The sequence below is a fragment of the Eptesicus fuscus genome, chromosome 18 (assembly GCF_027574615.1).
Source record: "Eptesicus fuscus isolate TK198812 chromosome 18, DD_ASM_mEF_20220401, whole genome shotgun sequence".
Classification (NCBI taxonomy): domain Eukaryota; kingdom Metazoa; phylum Chordata; class Mammalia; order Chiroptera; family Vespertilionidae; genus Eptesicus; species Eptesicus fuscus.
In genome coordinates this window covers 25,219,689-25,244,755 of record NC_072490.1, presented here as the reverse complement: position 1 = coordinate 25,244,755, position 25,067 = coordinate 25,219,689, and the positions used below count along the sequence as shown (strand labels likewise).

The 25,067-nt window shown below is 38.7% G+C and overlaps 1 protein-coding gene across 1 annotated transcript in view; it reads right to left on the bottom strand.

Annotated features, from left to right (window-relative positions):
* The window catches only part of COL6A6 (collagen type VI alpha 6 chain), a 97,614-nt gene that overhangs the window by 49,015 nt on the left and 23,532 nt on the right, over positions 1–25,067 (bottom strand). The window contains exons 10-21 of the mRNA XM_008153248.3: positions 23,525–23,679; positions 21,021–21,113; positions 19,745–19,798; positions 17,988–18,059; positions 17,875–17,901; positions 17,496–17,540; positions 17,352–17,405; positions 16,187–16,249; positions 12,136–12,201; positions 10,808–10,861; positions 1,723–1,758; positions 51–113 (exon numbers count right to left, since the gene is read on the bottom strand). Coding sequence (XP_008151470.2) covers positions 51–113; positions 1,723–1,758; positions 10,808–10,861; positions 12,136–12,201; positions 16,187–16,249; positions 17,352–17,405; positions 17,496–17,540; positions 17,875–17,901; positions 17,988–18,059; positions 19,745–19,798; positions 21,021–21,113; positions 23,525–23,679 — 782 coding nt within the window. The remainder of the gene's footprint in view (positions 1–50; positions 114–1,722; positions 1,759–10,807; positions 10,862–12,135; positions 12,202–16,186; positions 16,250–17,351; positions 17,406–17,495; positions 17,541–17,874; positions 17,902–17,987; positions 18,060–19,744; positions 19,799–21,020; positions 21,114–23,524; positions 23,680–25,067) is intronic.

The following is a 25,067-nucleotide window of genomic DNA, read 5'->3' as shown; positions in this document are numbered from 1 at the left end:
ACCCCCAGGCCTTCACCACCCTATTGTGTGTTGATTAGTCTTAATTGTACCTGAGGGCCCTTAAGTCCCAGCGAGCCTTCAAGTCCATCTGGGCCTGGGGTGCCTGTTGTCCCCTATAGTGAGAGAGAATCAACCTGTTAACACTGTTTCCTGAGAATTTTGTCTCCTTTATGTGCAAGATTATAAATACTTTTTCAACCACATGGCAGTGCAGGATCTTTGCAAAAAGATGAATAATAAAGGAAAATACAAAGGAGGAAATAAAACATTTATATAATCTCATTAAGTAGAAATAATGACAGCTATTATGTTGTGTATTCTCTTTCAGTCTTTACACACACACACACACACACACACACACACACACACGTGTGCGCGCGGACACACACTCCTTTATTTTCCTATAATGCTTGTAATATGCTATCTCTAACTTGGGCATTTGGCCTAAAAAATCTCACAATTTACTTTGCATTTTCTTCAAAAATCTCTAGGCATCTTACAACATTCTATTTTTATTCGAGTAGCTTAAATACTTAAGGAACAATAGCTGAGTATTCTCTTCATGTTGCCCTTGAACTCTGCCAGATAAGATTTCCAAGAAGAGTAAGAAAGGATTAAGAAAGTTTATTTTAGGCAACTACTGGGATAGCCCAAATTTATGTCCCAGTTGTTATACAGTTGGGTGTGATTAAATGCCCCTTACTGATGCCTTTTCCTAGAAAACAGAAAGAGGAAATTTCTCAACATCTTCTCTCCCCAGTCTCGTTTCATTTGTTTTTTGCCATTTTTCTGAATCTGCTTTGTTGTTGTTGAAGTCTAACCTTGGCATGTGTGTGGATGGGGTAAAGTCTGTGGATGGTACAGTCGTAGTCTTTACCGATCTAAAAATGTCTGTTTTCCTCACCTATAGTATAGCCATCTACAAAATTCTAGGGTAACAGCTATTTTGCCTCTGCACCTGCAATATATTAATTTGTTGTCTCTGGCATGTATTATTAGTGAACAGAAGTCTGCTACAATCTAATTTGTTATTCCTTTCACCGGTAAAACTGCCTTTTCCGGAGGTGATTGAGATGCTTTCTTTAACATTCTGGAGGTTCATCGTGATGTGATTCAGAGTGGATTTATTACTTATCATCATTGTATTTTCAATACGAGGATGTGTGTTTCCTCAGTTTCGAAAAATTCGAAGTCACAACTGCTCTCTCATAAATATTGTAGGTTCAAGAAGCCTGTATAATGTATCACCAACATGTACAAAGGGGATGTGATTATATTTGGTGTAGCCCACTTCTGAACAAAGCATTCAAAAATACCATTTACATTAAGGTTTTATTGTACTCTCTTGGTTGAAAATGGGTTTATGTAAATTCTAAATAAGGTTTCAGAGATAATTAAGCCAAAGCCTAAAAGAAAAGTCCCCAACTGAGTTACCAGAGTTTGTGTAATTCAAAGTTCAATTTAACAGTAATGGGGCCAAGGAATGTCTCTTATCATTAACTTTTATGGTTTTGAATAAAGTGCCCACATTTTCACTTTCTTTTAAGATTTGAGTGTTTGAAATTGTAGCCTTAAAGTTTTCCAACATTTTATTCCACAACCAATATCATAAGAAAGAAAAGAACTTCGGGCCTGGAAGAGACGTGTCAGAGTCTTCGTTCCAGCTCTTTGAGGGGACACAGAATATTTATCATTTGGAGTTAAGAAAAAAAGACAGTGTACCTGTGGGCCTGTAAGTCCCCTTCGGCCATGAGCTGCCTAAAATAGGAGGAAGAGGTATGTATCAGTAACTCTGGAAAAAAATGCTTTTGATATTTCATTTAAATTAGTAATCGGCACCTTAAGGCACTAACATTACAAAATGTTTCCACATATTGCTCAAAACATTCAATTATCCTCTGCACCATGACAGCGAAATGTTGCCAACTCTGAACTCCAATCCTAAGGCAAGAGGGAATTAAGATCATAGACAATTGAAATCTATAGATACTAATGAGAGCAGATTGTGGTCAATAATTCATACTCCACTAAATGGTTACTGGAGCTGCTTACAGAAGCTCCAAAATTGACTGGTTTGAATTTTATTTCTTTTTATTTTTCCAAAGTATGACCACGTAAGCCAGAAATCGGGTCTAGAGTGGCCAGCAGGCAGGAAGCCAGAGGGAGAACTGACTTCATGAACTTTATTATAGATTAATGGCAGAAGCTAACGATAGCCAAACTAATTTTACCCATCCCCCACAAAGCCAAATACCTGTCAAGAAATGAAAGAATCACCACAATCATTCAAAAGTCACTCAATTCCATTTGCTATTAAAATATCCAATCAAAAGAATGGTGCTCTATAATCAAGTGGGTTTTTCCTACTACTCGCATATGTAGGATTAGGTTTGGGTAGATGCCAGATCAATACTTCATAGATCTGGATATCAAGAGACAAAGACATTTTATTGTCTACATTAGGATCTCTCCGTAAGGTAAGAGCAATACTGATATCCAGGATTTGGAAAATTCACACTCTATCAGACAATATTTTCTTGATGGAAACTTATTTGAGATATTCAGCTCAAAATTCTGAGAGGCCAAGATTGCAGACTTTAAATTCTACTAATATTATTTCAGTCAGAATTTATTATTATCTAGGAAACAGACTACATCTGGGGAAATGGTTGGAGGCCTACTTCTTGAAAACCCTGAGGAACCAGCTTTGATGAAAGTCTCAGTCCTATCAGAGGGAGGGAAAGAAGCAGTCTGTCTTCCTTTAGCACAAGGGCTTATCTGTTCTGAATCAGTTCACTTCAGTTTCATTAAGAAAAATATCTACCAAGGATTAACTACCCACAACACACATTGGATGGCCACCACAGGAGCTTAAGGATGACACACACATATCCACAGACACAGAGTCCTTGATCTCAGAGCACCCTCACTCTTTGGGTTTGACGGGAGGAGATGAATATTCATAAGGCAGAGTACAGCACATGCTACGGGAAAGGGGAATGGTAGGAATATGGGTTTTGAAGAAAGCAATTATTTCTAGAATGAAATCGGGGAAAACCTTCCTGGAAGAAAAGATTTTAAAGATGGGTTTTGGAGGATGAGTAGGAGTCTTCCAGGGAGAAAATGTAAGGAGTCTTCTTTTTAGCAGAGGATACCAGCCTAAGTAAAAATAAAATGGGAAAATAGGATGTGTATTTGATAGTGGCAATTCTGGGTCTAAGATGTGAGAAGAAAGGTGAGTATTAGGGTTACTAAAGCTGAAAACACTAGATGAAGGGTTCACACTTCATTTAGCTTCTGCTAAATGAACCCACTGGGGTTCTTGGAGCAGAAAATGTACATGGCCAGACCTGGGGTTTAGGTGGATACATCTGGTTGTGGTAGGAACACTGAATGAAATGCAGCCTTATCTTTAGGCAAAATAAAGAGCTTCCTATATGATAAAAAACAGGCCTCCACATCCAAATATCTGGTCCATTATCATAGCATTTGAAAGATCATCAATAAACATTTGTTCTGTCTTTAAGGTTTGACCTTGACAGAGCTTGATTTAAATTACTTCACACCTATTTATTGAGCTCCAGCTTCCTAGAGGCACTTGTCTATGTGGTGGTGAGAAAACCCAGACTCCTGTCCCTAGGCAGGAGTTTATAAGCCTAGTGGTGGAGACAGACCATAATCTACCATTCACAAAAATAATGGGAACATCTCCAGAAGTAATCAGCTGGCACCTTCATTATGAAAGTCATGGTTTTAAATACCCTGGGTAGGTGTGAGAGCAAGAAAAAACAACAACAATGCAAGGAAATAGGGGAGATGATTTTTACAATTGTGCCTCAAATTTTAAAATGTTTAGGTGGGAAAAATTAAGTACCTATACATCTTAATGACTTGCCTAAAGGCTTATAGTTGTCTGGTAGCACATCCAGACAGCCTTACTCATCTGTGAAAGGGAATGTGAATGGGCACAGCAAGAAAATCTCCCCAAAGAAGATGTGAGAGTAAAAAGACTCAGAAAAGTCCTCAGTCCCTTGGTCCCTCATAGCACAGCTTCCTGGTGGTTTACCATGACCCACTTTCCCATATAGGTATGGACTGATGTGAGAAGAGAATCCCCAGAAAAAATAAAGAAAGACATTCTTAATGGTAAAGCATTCCATCAATATTGAATCTTTTATCCCCCAAATTTTTAAAATTGATTTTGAGAGAGAGAGAGAACAGATATTTGTTGTTTCACTTAGTTATGCATTCATTGGTTGATTTTTGTATGTGCCCCGATCAGGGATTGAACCTGCAACCTTGGCATATCAGGATGACGCTCTAACCAAAGTAGTTACCCGGCCAGGGCAATACTGAATCTTAACGGCAAACTCATTCACCATGATAAATGACTGTCCTAGAGCACTTCAAGCTGTCCCTACAATAGTGCCAAGAGAGAGGAAAAGGAAAAAGCATAACTAACAGAACCTCAGGACTTAATAGGACTGAAGACCATGCTTTAGTTTGAGGCTACAGTTGCTTCTCATTAGCCATGGCACAAGGATCTATTCTTATTCTCAGTAAAGTCTGGCTCAGAAAGAGCCAACATCCCATTCCAATCCCCACCCCATCCTCCGCTTTCTGGTCCTGGTCCTTCCTCCTCCCAACCATCCAATCCATTATAGACTCCTGGCACAGTGCTTGTTATACCTACAGCTCTGTTCTCCTCTGTAACAGTGGCTCTTGACAACATTGGGGGATTTAGCCCCCCCTCCCCCCCCCTCCACCTCCTGCTTCCTTCCCTGGGAGCATCTGGCAATATCTGGAGATATTTTTTCTCACAAGTCAGGGGTGATACTGGCATCTTGTGGGTGGAGGTCAGGAATGACACTAAACATCCTAAAATGCACAAGACAGCCTCCCACAACAAAGAATTAGCCCAAATGTCAATAGCAAGTTGAGATACCATGCTCTACAACATGATTCTAAGTTTCCTGAGAGCAAAGGATATGTCTTATTTGAGTTTGTAGGTCTAGCAGTTAGTAGAGTTGCTGGTACATTGTAGGTGTTCAATAAAAGTTTACCAAATGAAGGAAGGTCAGATTTGGTCAACTGATGAGATTTCCCTGCATGCCACACCCTACCACTGGCCAGCCTCCAATCACTGATCAGTTCAGCAAAATTTTGTAGCATTGAGGAGTCCTGACTGTTCATTACCTACATTTTAGAGTTTTTCAGTAGTGATACAGATTTTTCTGCTTTCCTAAAGGATAATGACTTTACTGGTATTATAAAAATGATACATGCTGATTTTTAAATATTCAAATGCAGAAAATACACAAAATAAAAATTTAAAAGCCATCCCACATCTTCCATCTAAAAATAACTCTCATTAACATTTGGTAATTATGATTCCTGGTATCTTCTTATGCATGTTTACAGATGGAGTTCTAAATAGTGGTACTTTGGATTAAAAAAGGATCATGTTATTCATGCTATTTTGAAATTAAAATATTACATTTAATTTTATTTGAATTTAATAGAGTAAAAAATGAAACTGAAAGAATTGGAAATGTCAGGAGGTAACATTTCTTGACAATGAGAAATAATACATTCCTAAAAAAAAAAAATAATTATTTTAAAAACTCAGGAGTTTAGGGTAATACATACTGTATGTTAGCTTAAAATGATGCTTAGACAATGACTCTCTACAATGAAATATGAGGACACAGTATACCAGCACTTTCCCTACACTTCTCCCACTTTCTTATTTTCATATAATTTTTAGATTGTCAAATGTATAAAATTTACATTTTGTTCTGTAATCACAGTTTCTATGGTTTAGCCTTATTTCTACACTTAGAGGGATTCAAATTTATTATTATAAAGTTTTAAAGAAAGGAACATGAGGGCTATGCTGAGTTTTTGAAGGCTTGACATATTAAGTACTTATACACTTAAAGGACAACTTGGGTGAGTATCCAAATCTTGAAACTCTCTATTTCAGAACTCGGTAGCCATTCTCCTGTTCCCTTTGTCCCTGAATGTTGGGAAGAAGGCCGAAGACAGACTGAGTTTTCTATTTTTTCCACCTGGAAAGTCTCAACATTCTTTCTTTATGTAGTAAGTTTGGTAATTTCAATAGGCTGTGGCTCAGTGTTGATATATTCATATCATTTTTTTTTTCTAAGTCAGATATGTCTTTTCTCTCTGCTTATTTGAGCTTTGGCTTCAAGAAGTGATATTTTATTACATTTCTGAAATTTTTTGGTTTAATTTAGTAATGCAAATTCTACATTTGTTGGCTCTCCGCTGTTGATATTCTATCTCTGTTTTATTCCATACTAGAGGCCCAATGCATAAAATATGTGCAAGAGTAGACCTTCCTTCCCCCTGCTGCCATCATTGGCTTCCCTCCAGCACCTGAGACCCAGGCTTCCCTCCAGCACCTGGGACCTGGGCTTCCCTCGCAGCCCGAAGCCCTGGCTTCATCAGGAAGGACATCTGGTCTAATTAGCATATTACACTTTTATTATTATAGATGCTGGCCTATATCTTCAGTCATACTTATTTTAATTTTTTGTTGCTTCTAATATAGCTTATCTTCTATATTTTTTTCACTTCCCATTGTTCCCCAACCATTACCAGCTTGCTTTTTTCACTTGCTATCATTTTATCAGTTCTTTAGACTTGTTTTAGAGCAGTCATACTGTTTTAATTTTTTTGAGACTTTGGAGAACTATTTGCCAGAGTTGTTTTACCTTTTCCTTAAGTAGTTCCTCTTCTCATGAGGGTTTATCTGACCTGGGTTCATGTAGTTTTTCTCTTATTTTCTTGCAATTTCTATGCATAAGTCCTGATTAGTAATCATCTAATTAACAATGAAGATTATTAATATTTTTCACTATTAATCACCTTTGAATAGGGTCACCTATTTACTGAAAAACTATTAATGGGATACAGCTGGACTTGGTCAATAGCTTTGATATAGGTATGTTATCTCAAATACTTTCTCATCATGAATTATTTCTTATACCTTATGGCTCCCTCTTCCTTCAAATTTTGGCATTTAAGAGACTCATGGAACTCACACAAAGTCCTTAAAGCCATAGTTTCTCTGTGCTGTGAGAGTCACTGTTTCTTCTGTCTTTACAGCCTCCATGGCCTAGGCTGCTAAAAATCGAATATTCTTCAGTTTCTCATTATTTGCCTCCTCTGCTAAACTGTGTTTCTATCAGTATATTCCCTGATCTTCTCAAAATGTGTAGTAGCCCTGGAATTTGTTCACCAGCTTTTTCAGGAACATGGCAGCTACTTTTAGAAAAATCTGACCCCTGCTCGAGGTCTGAGGTGCTATGTGTCAGCTCTCCAAAGCCTCCCTCATTAGGATACAGATTTTTAAATATTTGGCCAATAGTTGTCATGTGCAGCTTAAAGTTGTGGTCATTCTTTGTTGAACTATTTTACATTTCTTTTGTTGTTCTTGGTGAACTGCACAAAAGGGGGATAGTATTAAAAAACCACCTTGGCCCAGCCAGTGTGACTCCGTGATTGAGCGTCCACCTATGAATCAGGAGGTCCTGATTTGATTCCGCTGTCAGGACACATGCCCGGGTTGCAGGATTGATCCCTAGTGAGGGGTGTGCAGGAGGAAGCCAATCAATGATTCTCTCTCATCACTGATGTTTCTCTCTCTCTCTTTTTCTCCATCTCCCTTCCTCTCTGAAGAAAAAAAAAAATAATACTACCTTGACTTGGCCATCTTTAGCTGGAAGTCCTACTTATACTCATGGATGACACTGCTGAATCTAAAACCCAAGATGGGGCCATATTTCTCATGAGTTGTGCTGTTTAAATAACACATGGTCATATTGCACTTGCCTCTAGAGAGACTATAGCCTCTATAAAATAATAAAAGTACGTCTCCTGCCAGGATTTCTGGGATGAAATTCTTGAAGTTCAAAATATTTTCTCGGGGTATGTAAGCTGGCTACACCCTCTTAGAAGGTGAAATGAATAGCAAATGTATTTCTTTATCTTTCGATGCATTAAAACAGCAGTAGTAAAGTGCTTTCCAACAGCGATCAAATTCTGCACATTTTAAATGTAATCTCTATTTTTATTTCCATTTCTCTGCCTTGCAAAGAAGGAGTGTGTTCCAAGATAGAAAAATGTTTTCTCAATGGAGCAGAATAGCTGTTTTTATGAACTTCAGCTCAGAAAATACAATGCATAATAAATGAAATATATTAAACTAGTTTTTATTTGTGCTCAATTTTAAAACATTGTGTATTTTGTGGGTGGGGAGGTGAAGGAAGTTGGAGAAAGCTAGATAGGTAATAAAGAATGAAAGAAAATGTTGCAAAATGAGAAGAGGCAGGTTTAATTTAGAATCCAATGCAGGCATTTAAGTACATTTTATCAAAGTTATCTCTCCTTATTGGATAAAGATTCTTTTACAATCTCTATGCTCTTCCAAGAAGTCAAGCACAGAATCTTTGGTTTAAAGTACTCACTAAAAAAAAAAACAAAAACAAAAAAAAAAAAAACAGAAAAGCAAAGAAGCAAATACAAAAGATCCTAAAAGGTTCCATAAGTACATGACCTACCTAATTTTACTCTCAGGTATATATTTTTACACCCCTAAAAATATATAATGTTTTCAAAAGTATGGAGGTTCCTCAAAACAACAACAAAAAACACACAACTCCCCCCCCCACCCCCCCCAAAAAAAACACACCAAAAAAACAACCCCCCACAAAACACACACAAACAAAACAAAATAGAACTACCAAAGGATCCAGCAATTCCACTTCTGGGTATTTATCAAAGAAAACGAAAACACTACCTCAAAAATATACCCCCATGTTCACTGCAGCATTATTTCCAATAGCCAAGACATGGAAGCAACCTACTAGTAAGTGTCCACTGACAAATGGGTAAATTTAAAAAAATGTGGAATATATACACAATGGATTTATTCACACAATAATATTCAGCCATTAAGAAAGAATGAAACCTTGCCATTTAGAATGACCTTGAAGGCATTAAGTTAAGTAAAATAACTCAGAGAAAGACAAATCCTGTATGATTTCACTTTTATGTGGAATCTTGAAAACAAAACACAACACAACAACTCAGATACAGAGAACAGATTGCTGGTTGCCAGAGGCAGAGGGTAGAGGGTGAGTAAGATGGGTGAAGATGGTCAGAAGGTACAAATTTCCAGTTATGAAATAAATGAGTCATGGGATAGGATGTACAGTATGGTGACTAACTTAATAATACTGTATTGTATGTTTGAAAGTTGCTAAGAGAGTAAATCTTAAAAGTTTTCATTATAAGAAAAAATGTGTAACTACATGTGGTGATCATTTTGCAATGTATACACATATCCAATCATTATGTTGAACACCTAGAACTAATACAATATATCTCAATAAACATGCATCATTTTTTCAAACTGAACACAAATAAAACCTAGTTTAATAAATCACATTTATTTTTCATTAGTAGCCCTGCGCATGAATCCGTGTGCCAGTAGCTCTCTGCGGGGCCTGGCCGCTCTGAGCCCGCTGCCCAGAGGCTCTCTGCTGCCCAGAGGCTCTCTGCGGCCCAGAAGCCCATCCGCGATTGGGTGGGGAACGCTTGCCTCGTTGCCATAGCGACGAGGCAAGCATTCCACCAGGCCGCTCACGCTGCCCGCTCTCAGCGGCCGCCCCCCCCCCCCCCCCCCCGGAACTGGGGGACTCTGGTGGGGCTGAGAGGACTGGGTGCTGCCATCTTGTGGCTATGGGCGCCACCATCTTTGTGATGGAATGATAGTTAATTTGCATATTACCCTTTTATTAGATAGGATTGTATTTTCTGGGCAGAAGGTCATAGAACCAGCTATTATATTCCATCAAGAAAATATTTATAAGGTAGAACAAAATGGAAGTAAGAACAGAGAGAGGACCTATACCAGGACTCACTTTGCTAAGTACATAGTTATTAAATTTGGCAGAGGAATGAAGTTTTGGATTTAAAACATCATCACTGGGCACCTCAGTTAGCCTAGTGTAGTGATTTTCAACTGGTGTCCTGCAAGAATTTTTAAAACATGCAATACCTGGCTATTTAGTCAGGGGCTCTGACCTTTTCCCCCATAGATTATCAAATTAAAAAAATGACAACAGCCCTGGCCAGGTGGTTCAGTTGGTTGGAGCATCATCCTGTACACCAAAATGTTACAGGTTTGATTCTTTACCAGGGCACGGACCTAGATTGTAGGTTCAGTCCCAGTCAGGCACATACGGGAGGCAACTGACTGATGTTTCTCTCTCGCTCTTCCTTCCTGTCTCTCTAAAAATCAATAAAAACATATCCACAGGTAAGGATGTTTAAAAACTGACAACAACCAACACAACAATAGCCGTCCAGTGTGAATGGATCAAAATTATACTTTTATTTTTTGGTCAGATGGGGAAAAAAACACACACATATATTTTGGTATGCTGCAGAATTTTAGTAATTAGTTTATGTGTGCCGTGAGATGAAAAAGGTTGAAGATCGCTGGCCTAGTGGGTAAGCCAAACTCTGACAATGCTTCCCCTAGCTGGTTTTGTTCTCTTTGCCAAGCTCTTTCTCCTGATTGGTCATTTCCCCTGTAGCCAGAATCTTCCTGCCTGAGCTTCAAGAGCCTTCCCAAGTCCTTTTCCAGCTCAGTTCTCACAGACATCCTAGGTCAGTTTCCCAAGGTACTGAGCCCCCACAGAACCGCCCCACCACTCCCCACAATCAGCCATTTCCATTGCAATCTAGGCTACCAGCCTAGAAAGGCTCTTACTGTCTGTCTTCTGGAGCCTGGTGTTCCAGGGGGGCCTGGCCAGCCTCTTCTACCCTGTCAAATGAACAAACAGACGTGCAACAGCAATTACACAGCATTGACACATTTCTTCTTCAACCTCAGCTTGTTTGCTCCAGGGAAGCAGGCGGGATACCCACCATCCAGAGAGTTATTCTCCCTCTGGAACGCAGCATTACTCCCACTGGTCATAAATCCCATCTCTTTGTGGGTAACGAGGAACTACAGAACAAAATGCTAAGGGCATGGCTTCATCTGCTCATCACCACTGCATTAACTTGCAATTAGGGAGTAGTTAGAGTCTTTAAATCAAACTATCCCCACAGAGTGGACAATGAAAGCATGCCACGTGTTCAGTATAGGTACTACTGGTTTGGATTTCTACTTCTGGACTTCTTGTTCTGTTTAGTTAACCTGCGTAGATTACACCCTAATGTGAATAAAACCTCACAATACTCACAAGTCTTCCCAAGATAGAAAAGGAAGGCCTACTTATGAATCTACATTGAGACATTTGTCACTTAACAAAAAATGGCAGGTAACATTTCCTGAAGGTTTCTGAGATGGCAGGGTTAGTCATTGAATTCCCACCATAAAACTGCCAAAAGTAGGCTTTTACTCTTCTTTTACATGTGAGAAAATTGGGGTTTACAGAAAGTGGCCCAAGGCCACAGAGATGGTAAGAGACAAAGTCCCCAAAATAAAGTCCTTCCACCATATCAGACCTCTCCCCCAGGTGGAGTCGCCAAGGAAACTTCCTTATTAGCAAGAAGATCCAGAGACACATATTATTCAGATAAAAATTTTTTAAAACTCTAAGAAACACACCACAAGTTAAAATGATCAAATTGGTACTTGGAAAATTTCATGAGATTAATACCAGGAAACCTGCCTTGAGAATGTGTATAGATCAGATCTTGCACTTTTAAAAATCATAAACTATGAAGAATATGATGTCTTGTTAAGGGATGTGTCCTCTGGATCCTGGCAAGGCCAACAACTCACTTGCTAGTTCTATTAGCTAGCCCTACATGTTAAGTTAGAGTTTAGATGTTTACATTCATAAATGATGACCTCAAGGGTATGGCTCAGTGAAGCAAGTCACCCCAAATTCAGAAGAAGAGAATGTTTCTTGAGTCCCAGAGTAGCAGATAAGGAGTAAAAGATCCTTTTGCTCCTAAAAATAATTTTTTTGCATGAAGTATATCCACTCTGATTCCAAATTCTTTAGGTGCATTTCATGTCCAAGAACTGGGGCCTCCCAGCTGCCACATCATTACAAGTTTCCTCTCAAATGCCCACATACTTACTTCTCTTCCACGTTCTCCTTTCAAGCCCTTAGGTCCTTCTATGCTATTGTCAAATCCAGGAACTCCCTAAAACATAGAAAAGAAAAAGAAAAATCAATAGGCTTTGAACATTTATCTTAAAAAAATGTGCCTTGTGTATAACATATTTAGTCTCCACCAAAACGTGGACAGAAGTCTAACCCAATTGAAAGCAGAAACGGGTTAAGATTGTACATGGTTACAAGAGTTTTCTTTTCTTCCTGCGCTTTGTATTATCAGAAGGGAGTGGAAACTCAAAGTGTGTGCATGTGTGAGAGTGGGTGGGGGAGAGGAGGGAATCTAGAGCTTGCCAAGGGAAGCAAGGGTGAGATAACTTGTGTTTATGACAACTCTTTTTAAAATATATATATATATATATTTATTGATTTCAGAGAAGAAGGAAGAGGGAGAGAGAGATGGAAACATCAATGATGAGAGAGAATCATTGATCGGCTGCCTCCTGCACGCCCCCTACTGGGATCGAGCCCGCAACCCAGGCGTGTGCCCTTGACCGGAATCGAACCTGGCACCCTTCAGTCCTCAGGCCGTCACTCTATCCACTGAGCCAAACTGGCTAGGGCATGTTTATGACAACTCTTAACCTGGTTCTGGAGGTATCCCTTCTTGCTACTGCTATCCTTTCTCGTAACTTTTCTTTTTTTTCTGGGAGCCTAGGCAAGTTTATTCTTGAGGGTTGGGAGACTTTACTCTCCCCTACCCTTGGGAAAAGGCAAATTTCGAAATGGGCTCCACCCACCACAGGAACATACGTACACTGAGCAGAGCTGGGGACTGCATCTGCCATCCACCCCCTCTTTCTCCTCTTGGACTCCTGGCTGCTTTCTTCCCCATATGCTTAGCCCTCCTTTTTTGGTTTTCAGAAAATCCTAGAGTTTTCCTCAATATGCAAACAAATGTTCCAGCAGAAACTCACTGAAAAGGCACACACTGTAGGATATTATCTTACGTGGGCCAAACGGAAAGCTTTCTATCTTGGGTAGTTAGGACCACAAACAGAGCAGTGTCACCATGATGCCCGGACAATCAATGGAGCCAGTCAATTCAGTCAATGCTCCAATAAACTGAGAGGGGACGACAATTACCCGGTCCTGCTGAGTGTCAGCTGCCGGGCTCTTTGGCTGACAGCAGCCCAGATTACCTTCATCAATCAATAAGTAATTTGTGATCACCAACAGGGACAGGTCATTGTTCCAGATACTCAGTAAGCTTTTAAACAAGTAGTTTCTATCCTCACAGAGTTTATAGGCTAACAGAGTGAAAAAGACGGGCTTAGAACTTATAACTGATATTATTAAAACTTAAATGAAAAATTATCCCCCCCCCCCCCGTACATACTAAAGCCAAAGATTGTTTTCTTTTTTTTCTGTTTTATTCTTAAGTTTAAGTATTTCTGTGAAGTTCTCCAAGCAGGGTATACCTAAGTTACAATATTAGAGAGTTACATTTTGGTGAGAAAGGTGTGTAATGAAAAGGAAGGTAATGTAAAGTCCAGAATTTATTCCACTGGGTGTACTAGTATAAAGCTTCATATTGTGGTCCAACTCTGAACTATTTGATTGAAGGAGATGACATTTAAAAAATCATATTCCAGCACATTGTACTGACTAGAATGTCCTAATTCTTATGAGGATCAATTGTTTGGTTAGTCTGAATGGGATCTTGTCGAGTCTTTCAAATTCTATGAAAGTGGACAAAAGAGCATCAGGTAACACAAACTTATGATTAAACTTGGGCTTCTAATAATGGTATGGTTTAGAATGATGAACTCTGTAGCTCAGACAAATGATCTAGCTCAGTTCTCCCCCGCTTAAACCCCTCAAGTTACATGAAATAAAAAATAATATATTTTGGTCAAAATCGGAAATTCCAAAGAGCCAAACTGTGATTGGATTTTTGTATGATTGGACTTCCTCTCTGAATAAGCATAAATTTTTCAGGAATTTGAATCATTTGCATGTATCCCTATAAATAATTTGACTGTGTGTGTTCTATTTACTCTATCAATCTTCTTTTAAAATATCTTTTTTCTTATTTTTTTCCTGAAATAGCAACCCACAGAAACCACAGAGTTGTCTTCGATTTGAGATGTGCAGTATATCCCTAAGTGGCTGGGAAGAATTCTTATGCATTGGAGAAGCATCTAAAGTTAGTATAATGACAAACAGCACAATACGGAGAAGCTCTAGTGGGTTGAATTGCAGTCATCTTGAAATCACAGAACATTTATTTTTAAATAGAAATCCTTTTATATTATTCAGATTCTCTAAAGATTTTATATTATCATTCAGACAATTAGGGGAAATTCTGATCAAAGTGAATGGAAGTTTTATAGCAATGCCCCAAGTGGATTTTTGGCCATCATATACTGAAATGTCTTTGTACTTAAGCTGCTATTTCTTAAATATCTGTATTTGTAGATAGTTTTTGTTTTTAATTAGATAGCTTGAAGTTGTTTGAAAACTCTTAGGTCACCAGACTATTGTCAGGAGATGTCACTTAGCAAGCATCGTTGTGTTCCAGTGTAAATTCCTCAACTTTATAAACAGAATTATCTTCAGAGCATACCTAACATTTACATTTGCTAATATATATTGCATCAAATCATTTCTCTGATCAACTCATGTGTACTGGAGGAAGAGTTATTAAAGACAAGGGCCTGTGAGATTTTCAGTTGCCCCACATCCTTATCAACACTTGGTATTGTCAGTCTATAAATTTTAGCCTTTCTGCTCTGGCGGATTGCTGGTGGGAGTACAAATTAGTACAAACATTTTTGCAAACTGTTTGGCTATAAAAATGATAGCTGAATATAGGCATATAAATTATCATCCAGATAGTCTACTCCTAAAGTACAGATCCAATAGAAATGTGTGCAACAGTGCACCCAAAGACACATACAAGGATGTTCATAGAAGTGCTATTTATAATAGCAAAACCCAGTAACAACCCAAATGTCTATAAACAGAATAGATAAGTAAATCATAGTATAGTCATACAGTGGAATACTATACAGCAATGAGATAGAATGAATTGTTGTTATCTGCAACAACATTAATGAATCTCACAAGCAAAAGAAGCCAGAAACAGAAGAGTATATCATAAATAATTCACTTACTTAGAGCTCAAGAACAGGTAAAACTAATTATGATCCTAGGATAGTGATTAGCTTAGGGAGGACTGGTAGGGATTTGAGTAGACATGACGGGGGTTTTTCAGATGCTTTGTTGTTGTCTAATGTTCTCTCTCTTTACCTGGGTGGTGAGTACACAGGTGTATTTACATTCATCAAGCTATACATTGATAATTTGTGTACTTTTCTGATGTATTTTACAGTTCAATAAGTTCTGGAGATGTAATATACAGCATAGTGATTAGAGACAATGAGACTGTATATTATAAACTTCAAGGTTTCTGAAAGCCTAGATATTAAATGTTCTCACCACAAAAAAGAAATGATAATTATGTGCCATGATAGAGGAGTTAGCTACGCTCTGGTGATAATCATACTGCAATACATAAATGTATCAAATCAACACTTTGTACACCGTTAACTGGGTTATGTTCCTGTGAGAGCAAGCACCTTGTGTCTTAAGTTTGGCCTAACATAATCTTAGCTGGCTTGGATTCAAAGCAATGAAGCTAATGTGCTTCATCTCAAGACTCTTGGAGAATGGAAAAAACATATGGCTTTGTTTCTTCTCCTCTGTCCATATTCTGAGGTACCCAGAGGAAGATGATGAAGTAGACCGTAATTCCTTCACAGCTCCAAAGCACAAGGACATTTCTGAATGTGTATTCTCAAAAAATACCCGTGCAAATGAAGGGTAAGGGCTTCTCACTGTCCATTCTCATCCTGTTTACGACATGGATCTAACAAGACAAACCTCCTTTTAAACTTCCACAGCTGTGCCTGTGCTGATTTGAACTTAGGATTGCTACTGCAGTACCTTAAAGTGGGGATGGGATCCGAGCCCTGATGTTAGTTCACAGCCCGCACAGCCCCAGCACTTACAGGGTCTCCTCGCAGGCCCTTTGCTCCACGGTCACCAGCAAGCCCTTTCTTTCCTGGACTTCCCTAAAGTTAATAAAAATCAGGAGATGGACAAAACAAGACTTTTTAATAACATGAATATTCACAAGGAGCTTATCTTCTCCTTGATTTGAATAATTAAATATTTTTCCCAAAGTTATTTTTTAAACTAGAAAGAGGAACAACCAAAAAAAAAAAATAGTTTCAGGCATTTTATGAATAATTTAAGAGTGACCTCAATTATCTGCCACAATGGTGAACTCTGTTCCAGACACCTTTATCATCTTGTTTAGTTTTTACAACTACTTTATAAACCAGGTATTGTTTATTATCTTTCTTTTAATGAGGCAGCTGGGATTCAGAAAGACTATCTATTTCCCCAAGGTGGTTGCATTAGCTAGAAAGTGGGTTTCTGACTCAACTGTTCATATGCTAAAGACAGATAAAAGATAAAGTCAATGATGGAAGGATGACTGCTGTTGGTATTTGTTCTAGATGAGAATGAAGAGCATACACTTTCAACGTGCTGCCCTGCACCACACTCTTGTCAACACTCTGCTACCATTCTTGGTGTGGTAGCTGCTTTTCATTAATGACCTCAATTCTTCACTCCTCTCTGAACCTTTGCTCTTTGCCATGTAACTCTGTAGTACCTTTCAACTGTGTGTGTGTATGGGGGGAGGGAGGTGGGGACAAAATTCCCTACCCCTGAGTTTGGCTGTGATGTGATTTGGCCAACAGAAAGAAATAGAAACGTCACAGTGAGATTTCCAAGCCTAGCCCTCCAGAAGTCTTGAGAGACCTTGTGTGTTTCTACTTCCTCTCGTGCTTTTGCCAAGACCAGGAAAAGGTCATGGTCAACATGGACAGGCAGCTGTCTGGTCCCAGGAGTAGGATAAGAGACATGTGGAACAAAGTCCCCAGGCAACCTACATGAGCTAAGGTTAGCCTACATCAGTTGAATGTCTCAGACACATAAGAAATAAAAGTTTATTGTTGCATGTGATTGAGGTTTTGTGATTGTTTATCACAAAGCAATTTTGTGGCACTAGATGACTTATACACCTAAGGTAACGCTTCTACTCTGTTAATCACATCTTTAATCCCCCAGTATAGTTTTCATGTTGTCTATTTACTGAATCCCTACCTGGGATCCTTCATCTCCCTTTTCTCCTTTTCTTCCAGGTTGACCATTGTCACCCTAAGAAACAGAAGAAGAAATTCAAATACCCATTTTCTTAATGAGAAAATAGCTCAGTAAGGTCTTTATGGCACAAAGAGAAAGCTCTACCTGTACACCATTTAATCCATCAATTCCGCTTTCCCCAACTTCTCCCTAAAAAGACAGGTGTGATCAGAATAGAGTGCGTTACATTTATGTGCAAAGAGGTCAGACACCAAACAAAAAGGCTAATTTTGTGTCCCATAGACAGCCTCTTTGTTAGGCTGGCCTTGTGTAATATCAAAGATTACTCAGTAATAAAAACTGTCAACAAATAATATACATTGCCTGCAATAAAATACAGGAATAAACAAAGTTAAATCATTGATAATAAGAAAGGAAGGTCAACAGAAACTTCATGCATACAATCTACTGGTCAATAATCTCAAAAATAAAAATATTTCTAGGTAGCAGATGAGAAGATAAATGGATACGTTTGGTACCATACCTCCTGTCCATATAGTCCTCTGAGTCCCTGAAAATAGAAAGGAAAATAGTGGTTAGTGTAAGAAGAAAGAATTAATGTTGGGAAGACTTCACAATGTCTATTGTGACCCTTACCTTAGGACCTTTGGCGCCATAGCATCCCTTAGTACCTTGCTCTCCCACTGGTCCAGTGGCTCCTCTTTCTCCCTGAGAAAGAGCACAGACCCAGGTGAACTTTTTATATTGTAATCTGGAATCTGTCTTGAAAATTTGACAAGTTTTGTGTTGGAAAAAAAAAAAAAGTGTGACTGCTCATAGTTTACAATCCAGAATTCATGTTTATACAAACTAAGCATGGAAGTAAATCAGACCTACTCTGTTGACAACTTTGTTTTGCTTTAGATCTCATGTGGATACTGTCATGGGTAGAGCAGTATCTATATAAAACAACCAGCAGTTAAGATGTAGTCTCAAGATTTCAGGAGGCATTCCAGGAACAGATAACAAAAATTTGGTGAGACTTCAGAGAAGGATGCGTCAGATATGAACTAAGCAAGAGGCAGGATTTCTAGACCAAAATCCATTGTCCTTCTCTCTTTTACTTAAAATAAATGCTGCTCCTGCAGTCCTTGTCATGGTGACCCCACCAGACTGTACATCTTGTGAGCTGGAAACAAAGGTGTCATCTTCAGCTTCTCTCTCCCTAGTAGTCAGTAAGTTATGTTCATTTTACTTCCATTCACACTGTCCCCCATTCATACTAAGATTAAGACCACTTTGCCTTGCACCTACTACTGCATGATTCCCACCTGCAATCCCTGCCTTATCATCATCCATATTATTGCCTGGGTATGCTTTCTAAATCCATAGCCCCATCATTTTTACTTCTATGCATAACATCATTCAATGACTGCCCACCAACTGGAAGGCACCTCCAAATCTTTCACAGGGTATTCAAGACTCCCAATAATCTAAATCTTAGTTGACATATAACCTCCTCTCACTGTGAACTGGGATCCTTCCAGGTTGACCATGTGCCATTCTGCACACATACAATTATGACTCATGCCCTTGAAATCACCGTTCTCTCTGTAATAGAATGTTGTCCCTCGCAAACTTTGCCCGGATAAGTTTCCATTTGTCCTTCAGATGTCTGCCCAAGCATTAGCCTTCTTCTTCCAAGCCCCAACTGCCACCCAGGCTGTTAGTTGAGGTTGTTATGTATTTGTTCTGCTACACTCTGTCACACTGCATCTCACTGTACCTCTAGTATGGGACTTGTGTGTAACAGCTGAAAACACAGTTGTCTTATCTGCCTTTCTACTAGTCTAGAAGTTACCTAAGAACCATCCTTGTCTTTTATTAATTTTAATTTCTAGGGCCTAGCACTATAATGAATACATTTGTGAGAGAAAACTTTGGTAAATAATGTGGCAAATGGTAAGATGCTTAATATATAATTGTTAAATGAATGGATGCATGGATGGATAGATGGGAGGGAGGGGAAAAGACAGGGAAGAAGGTGGGAGGAAGGGGAGAGGAAGAAAAGGAAGGGATAATGGATGCAAGAAAGAGTGAGATCCTTGATAAACATTGTGGTGTGTTGGTTTACCTGTGCAAAATGGATCAGGAAGGGGGAAATAACAGTGATCTGACTCCTCTAGTGAGGAAGATAAGTTCTGCATTCAGTTCATTGTGCAATGTTGGTGGATGGTGAAAGAAGAGACAGTAGGTTAACAAATCACCACTAATGATCATCAGAAGCAAAGCCCTATGGGGATTAGGAAAGACCTCTGACTTTTCCCATGTCCTCTGAATTGACACAAATGATTACATGTTGTAGATATGTCCTTAGGAATAAATGAGGCTGGAAAAAAAAAACCTTGACTTACAGCAATGCCCTCCTCTCCCAGGTAGCCTTCACTGCCTTTGAAACCTGGGAGTCCCTGGAAATAAGGAAAGGAAGAGCACATTAACACTCCATAAAGCAAAACCCAGAGGTAATCAAGCAAAATTCTTCAACTTTACAGTTTCACTTTATTTAGAAAAGAGTTTGAAAAAATTTAGTTCTCTGCTACAACTTAGGCTGCATTTATACACATAAAAATAAATGGAATTTTGAGACAAGTATCTAGATAATTCAAGGGGGTGTATATGTGAGTGAATCATAATATGTCCATATGTCTCTCTGAGGTTATATATAGTGCTAGAGTTTTGTCCAGACACATGTTCAAATGAACACAGCTGTATGTGCCCCTGACAAACTAGAATTATTCTCTTCTCATTAAAAAATCTTTTTTATGACTTATGCTAAATATAAAAAATAGACCACCCACATTTCTTTCTATTCTTTCTGAGCCCCGATTTTAAGAAAATTCTACCACTTCTTTTTTTTTTTTTTAACATGAAATAGAAGCAATCAGGAAATAATTAGTCCAAACACTTTCTTCGGAGACACAACCATGACAATTTGGGAGTTACAGTGCTATCTATAAATTATTCAAAAGTCAAACACACATATAAACAAGCAGTATTGAAATCATTATTAAATACATCCTAATATGGTTGTACATATTTGAACATTTCCTAAACTCCCAGAACATAGTTTTACACAGGGCATGTAACATTTTTTGGTTAGTCTGTTGTTGGTTACTGTTTTCATAATTGGCCTGTTTTTGTCTATACACCTGTGATAACATTTGGGTCTGGCTAAAGCTGAATAAAACATCTGAACATTTTTTGCTATGACAGGGTGATCTGATCTAGCTTGATTTTAGCAGACTACACAAAATATTCCTGATTTAAATGGCTCTGCAGTCATTAAAAATGAAAAGTGAAATGACAATGGTATTCAGGAGCTTTTCATTATTTAACATGAAAGACGACAATTGATTTTCCTACATCACTGTCATCAATGCCAGAACATTGGATAATCAATTATCTTGGCAGTTGTTTCTCCTGAGACTTGTACAAAAGGTTTTTTAGAAACACTCCAATTTAGAATGCCAAGAAAAAGCCCTGACCATCTAGTTTGACATATAAAAAGAGAATAACAGGTTGCCTCAGAGGCTCTACCCAGAAGTTAAAATCACCCCTTACTTCTACCTGAACTCATGTCTGAAAGACATACTACTTTCAAATAAAGTGAGCCATACATTTTAAAATTACCTTTTTCCCAGGTGGTCCAGGATCTCCCACTGTTCCATCTCCTCCAAAGCACTTGCAGAATAAACAACAGCAAGTCCTTTCAGCAACATTGACCTTGGGGGAAGGCAGGGAATACATTTGGTGACATTGCTTCCCAAACACACATATAAGCTCACCAGTGTGATCCAGACAGCTGTCAGTTTCAGAAGCCTGTTCACCATTAAAGTGACCGTGCTCTAGAGAGAACGCATGAGACATTCTTTACCATCCATCCTTTGTTCTGTGATCTGCATTCTCCAGCATATGAGGAAGTCGAATTCAACTCGAAGATCTTCTGTGTTCTCAAAATGCTATCAGTTTAGGCATGGCCAACTCATTGTATACTAATTTATGTGATTTCCTGTTCCCACCCCATCCCAGCATTGACCATGGTGTTGTTGATTGCCCTATATAAGTCTGCCCCCAATGTTTTGTTCAATAAAATGAATGCATGCTGTGTTCTTCATTTCCTGTCTTGTGAATTCTTTGTATGCTAGAGGGTATAGATGGTGCCCAATGTCACACTGCTTGGAACCGAGTCCACTGGAAAATACTTTTAAAACAGTGTGTGTGACAGGGTCTCACAAACACCAGTTGCATGTTCAACATTTCAGAAGCACTTGCTGGAGAGGGTGGAAGCAGGAGGAGAGTATTCCTCTGTCTACTCTGGCCAAAAATTCATTCTAATTATATTCTATATTTAAATAGCTGAGTAAATCTCATCCTGGGTCTAATTTAATCATACCCTGAATAATAGACATATTCCATTGCAGTTTTACAATTAACCCACAAAATTTATTTTTAGGAAAATTCTGTTTACAGTAAATGCCATGATTTGCCTTTAGTGGGACAGAATCAGCCTTTGTATTGAGAAGTTTCCCATCAAAATTCTAGTGTGGTGGAAAATGCAATCTTTTGTGATAACTATTTAGCAATTTCCCTTCTTTGTCTCTTATTATATAATGTTTCTTTTCTGACATTAGAAAATTCTGTTGTTTTTTTTCCTGAAACTATCAAACCCAATAACACTTGAAACACATGAAATCAAATAATAATAACAAAATAGACTCTCTGATTTCAAATTACATAATATCAACTTTCTTTGGAACCCTACACCTGAATCCTGTTTTTAAGCGCATTAACACTTCTACTATTAACATTAAAATAAATCTTCTGTGTCTAAAATTAAGTTTTTCTTGTAATGTGTTGCATTTATGTAATGTTTAAAAACTGACAGAATTATTTTGAGGAATAACTTCCTCCTGCTATGAATTACCACTACAGATTTCTAAGAGTAGTAGAGATAAAAAATACATTGTTAAAAATAGATTGTTTTCCCATGTAGAAAGAAATTCCAACAAAACTTCCATATTCTTTTTTAAAAATATATTTTATTATTTTTACAGAGAGGGAGGGAGAGGGATAGAGAGTTAGAAACATCAACGAGAGAGAAACATTGATCAGCTGCCTCCTGCACACTCCCTACTGGGTATGTGCCCCTTGATTGGAATCGAACCTAGGACCCTTGAGTCATAAGGCTGACGCTCTATCCACTGGGCCAAACCGGTTAGGGAAAAACTTCCATATTCTTTAAGCAATTATTTTTTGCACAATTACTACACTGAACAAATTGTGTTTATACATTTATTTATATACCAATTCTGTAGGTGCAAAATAGCAGGACCTCTCACTTTATTGAAGAGTGTCCTAATTTGCTGATTATAGGTTTTATAAATTATAAGCAAATTATAAATTATTAGCCATTTATTAAGGTGAAAGTAGTGCCTGCCACACAACTTGGTAACACTTAATCACTCTAGTTTGAAATCCTATATGTTTCTGAAAGGAATATGATTGAGACGCATCTCACGTAAACATTAGGTTTTAAAAATAGATCATAAGGCAAAAATCTCAGTCAGTGAAGGCAGCCTTCACACATCTTTCCATTGCTCATCAAGTACAACAGAGGAGGTTATCCAACTAGTTCTTCCTCAACGTTGGAGCAGATGGCTCTTTCTCCAGTTAAACCCTAAATGTAAGTGGTTCTCACAGGCATGTTGCAGGGAAAATACACATCTTAGGCACTAGAATCACACTCAGTGTGGTGAGCTGTGACACTTAGGACCCACAAGGAATGTGCAAGCTGGCTGGCTGAGGGAGCAGCTGATTGACTCTCAGATCTCACACTCTCTTTGGCACTTACACTCCTTCACTTAATTTGAGCAGGACTGTAAGTGCTCTTTAGTTGCTTCTTTTTCCTTCTTTTTTTTTTTGGCCAAGCATGTAAATCAAACATGCTTTGACATCTCTCTACTGTATTACTTTCTTTGAAAACATCCTCTTATTTCAACTGTCCACTAATTCAGAAAATTCTTTCTGCACTCCCCAATGAACAAAACGAGTTCAAATTCATAAGCATAAATTTTAAACCTGTGTACAAAACAAAGAGAAAATTTAAACTCACCTGCCTTTTCTGAATAACTTACCAGGTGCTTTGACAGTTGGCTCCCCAGATCCCTCATTCCAATAGCGAACTGGGTCTTGTACTCAAATCCTTTCCCAAATTCAATGTAGAGAAGATCAGCCAGGTCACTTGAATCGGTGGCTCCAGTCAGAGCAACAGTGATAAGGGCATTCAGGCCTGGCCAACACAAGGTACAGGTCTCCAGGTGAGGGGGGTTGGGTTATTTTAATCTTTCTGCACATGTGTGTGTGTCTAAACTGTTATTCTAGGAAAACAGTTGCAAGAGGAACACTCATTTTATTGTCTACTTCCCCCAGCAATAAAAGCCTGACAAATAACAAGACTAATCAGAGAACGAAAGGAATTACATTTTCCAGGACTAATTAAATTGGAGACAGGGGAAATTATAACAGAGAGATAGTGAGTTTAAAAGGATCCACAGAGCCTGGCCAGTGTGGCTCAGTGGTTGAGCGCCGACCTATGAACCAGAAATGGTCTGTGTTTAAATATGGTAAGGTCAATAGATCATAGGTCCCGGCATCACCAGAAATCATGTGTTTAAATATGGAAAGCCAGAGCTAGAGACATCCTTATCCATTTGACATCTTTCAAAGAACATATGGCCATCATCCCTTTGTCTCTCTCCCAAAGATCCTGAATTTCTGAGGATATGAAAAAAAAAAAGTAGCTTCTGAAGTTGAAATCGATTTACTAATTTTTCTTTGCGAGTTGGAAGAATGAAGATTGGTCTTAGAAACCTGGGTGTCCCAAGACAAACTTCCCGGAGAAAATTTTGATGTTGTCTGTAAGAGATACATCTTTCCTCCCAAAAGGAAAGCTGAAATAAAGCAAACAAAACACCTCCCCACTAAGAACGCTAGGGTCCCGTTCATTAACATTTCCACTACAACTCAGGAAAGAAATGCCAAGACTTGATAGAATATAGAGAAAGTAGCTTTAGTAAATAAAGGGCAAAATAAAAGTCCTTATCCTCCAGCTGCAAATTCAGTGAACTCTGCAGTTTGTTTAAGATGGAAGAGCGAGAACCAAAATAGTAAAGACAAATCTCTAATAACTAAGCTTTGAAGCAGATGTCTCAGGTCAGAGAATCTGGAAACAGAGCCTGAGACAGCGATTTGGCTGCACACAATTTACTGAGGAAGAACTCTCAGAAGAAAGTGGGGAGGGGGGCAGGGCAGGGCAGGGCAGAGAAAGGAGCTGAGCAAGACAGTGTTTCCGCTGGAGTCTAGTGTCAGCCTGGTCCCCTGAGGAACTTAGAACATAAATCACACCACATGGTGCTATTTTGAGGCAAAAATTCAACTCTATGTACTCAACCTGCTGCCTAGGGATGGGGTAGGAAGTCACCTTCCAAGTGAGGTGGTGCCCATTGACCAAGGGCAATTCCTCAGAGAAAGGGGACCTGTGAGTTGTTAGCAGCCAACACTCACAGCTGGAGAATGGGGGAAGGGAACCTGGCTGGAAGAGGGAATCTGGGAGGGGCACCAGCAGCAACCACTTACAGGAAGGTTTTCCTATTCTTAGTCAAACCAGAACATTTGGAT